At 48.6% G+C, this 2,500-nt stretch overlaps 1 protein-coding gene across 1 annotated transcript in view; it reads right to left on the bottom strand.

Moving 5' to 3' along the window:
- ryr2a (ryanodine receptor 2a (cardiac)) overlaps positions 1–2,500 on the bottom strand; it is a 106,626-nt gene that overhangs the window by 38,644 nt on the left and 65,482 nt on the right. The window contains exons 70-74 of the mRNA XM_061029149.1: positions 2,132–2,262; positions 1,298–1,425; positions 997–1,189; positions 286–368; positions 4–161 (exon numbers count right to left, since the gene is read on the bottom strand). Coding sequence (XP_060885132.1) covers positions 4–161; positions 286–368; positions 997–1,189; positions 1,298–1,425; positions 2,132–2,262 — 693 coding nt within the window. The remainder of the gene's footprint in view (positions 1–3; positions 162–285; positions 369–996; positions 1,190–1,297; positions 1,426–2,131; positions 2,263–2,500) is intronic.

Here is a 2,500-nt window from a genome sequence, read left to right as displayed (position 1 = left end):
TACCTGTTGTAGTCGACGAATCGTATGAGCAGGGGGTAGAAGGCGTACAGGTCTCTGACCAGCACAGTGAACTGATCCATGATGAGGAGCTCCGTCTCAGACATCTCCCCCCGTCCCTCCGCCCGACTCTGCTCCTCGTCCAGCAGGACCACCGCTGCCTTCTGTCCAAATATGAATACATAAATCTTTATTTGAACACACATTTATAAGCTTTTCTCTACAGCTGTATGATGTGAAACTCACAGAGTATTTCATATGTAAGGTAATGTCTAGAAAGAGACTCACCTTCTTCAGTTTGTCCATGAGAGGCAAGAAGTGAGTCTTTAACAGCTCAGGTTTAGCTTTACTGATGATCGGCTGAGAGAATACTGAGGAGGAGGAGGAGGAGACGAGAGGAGACGAGGAGGAAGAGGAGAGGAGACGAGAGGAAACAAGGAGGAGGAGAGGAGACGAGAGGAGACAAGGAGGAGAGGAGGAGATGAGGAGAGGAGAGGAGAGGAGAGGAGGAGGAGAGGAGGAGGAGAGGAGGAGGAGCAGGAGAGGAGAGGAGAGGAGAGGAGGAGAAGGAGGAGGAGGAGACGAGACGAGAGGAGACAAGGAGGAGGAGAGGAGGAGATGAGGAGACGAGGAGGAGGAGGAGACGAGAGGAGAGGAGAGTAGAGGAGAGGAGACGATGAGGAGACGAGGAGGAGGAGCAGGAGACGAGACGAGAGGAGACGAGGAGGAGGAGCAGAGGAGATGAGGACGAGGAGGACGAGGAGGAGGACGAGTAGGGGGAGGAGGAGGAGGAGGAAGAAGAGGAGATGAGGAGGTGAGGAGGAGGAAGAAGAGGAGGAGGAGAGGAGACATGGGAGGAGACAGGAGGAGGAGTAGCAAGGATAAGAATTAAAATCAACGATTTAAGACTTTTCCTACAAACACGAAAGGCTTTTTTCCTCTCATACTGTAAAATGATGATCAATGAAGCAGGTGTGGGATGTGTGTTGCCATGGTTACCAGCCAGCCTCTTCATCCATGTGCCCTCGTCGACGCCCAGGTTGTTGTAGATGATCTTCAGGATGTTCCCCAGCAGGGAGTTCATGTGATCAGAGGTGACCGATGTGCAGCATGTGTCACGCCTGTCCAGGTGACTCTCTGCTCCGTGCTCCCACCAGTGAGACATGTAGCTGCACAGCATGGGCAGCACCACCTACAGGCACAACACAACATTACACACCTGTACAGGAAAACCTGACATAACGCTGTGTGCATGAACACAGGTGGATGTTTAATATAAGGTTTAATAAGATGATCTGACCTCCATGACATGAGGCATCTGGTTATATCTCATGCCCGACTCTGCCAGCTCCAAGATCTCCTCCAGAGACTTCTCCAGGTTAGGGACCAGCGGACACACATCCTCCACCTGCTCAGGTATACCCAGAGCTACAACAGGGAGGGGGGCATGATGTAATAAAGTGTAACCTGCACAGAGCTCAGAGAGTTTATCACACACTCAGATACACACTGAGATACACATTCAGATACACACTGAGATACACACTCAGATACACACTGATAAACATTCAGATACACACTGAGATACACACTCAGATACACACTGAGATACACACTCAGATACACACTGAGATACACACTCAGATACACACTGAGATACACACTCAGATACACACTGAGATAAACATTCAGATACACACTGATAAACATTCAGATACACACTGAGATACACACTCAGATACACACTGAGATACACATTCAGATACACACTCAGATACACACTGAGATAAACATTCAGATACACACTGAGATAAACATTCAGATACACACTCAGATACACACTGAGATACACATTCAGATACACACTCAGATACACACTGAGATAAACATTCAGATACACACTGAGATACACACTGAGATACACACTGAGATACACACTGAGATACACACTGAGATACACACTCAGATACACACTGAGATACACATTCAGATACACACTGAGATAAACATTCAGATACACACTGATAAACATTCAGATACACACTGATAAACATTCAGATACACACTGATAAACACTCAGATACACACTGAGATACACATTCAGATACACACTGAGTGTCGTTGTAGTGTGTACCTGTTGTGTCGTTGTGCGCTCTGTTGTTGTAAATGGAGAAACTATTGAACTTGTTGATTTGCGGCTCGAGGAAAGCGACAGGAAATGCTGCAGAGAAGGCTGCCAAACATTTCCCCAACGCCGGACGCTGTCTGCAGGGCGAGAGAGAGGGAGAGAGAGAAAGAGAGAGAGAACGAGAGAGAGTGAGAGAGAGAGGGAGAGCGAGGGAGGGAGAGAAGGCGAGAGAGAGGGAGATAGAGAGAGAGAGAAAGCGAGAGAGAGAGGGAGAGGGAGAGAGAGAGAGAGAGAGGGAGAGAGAGAAAGCGAGAGGGAGGAAGAGGGAGAGAGAGAGAGAGGGAGAGAGAGAGAGGGAGAGAGAGAGGGGGAGAG

The sequence above is a fragment of the Labrus mixtus genome, chromosome 21, assembly GCF_963584025.1.
Source record: "Labrus mixtus chromosome 21, fLabMix1.1, whole genome shotgun sequence".
Taxonomy (NCBI): Eukaryota; Metazoa; Chordata; class Actinopteri; order Labriformes; family Labridae; genus Labrus; species Labrus mixtus.
The sequence above is the reverse complement of the archived record's forward strand: the minus strand, read 5'-3'. Positions and strand labels throughout refer to the sequence as shown.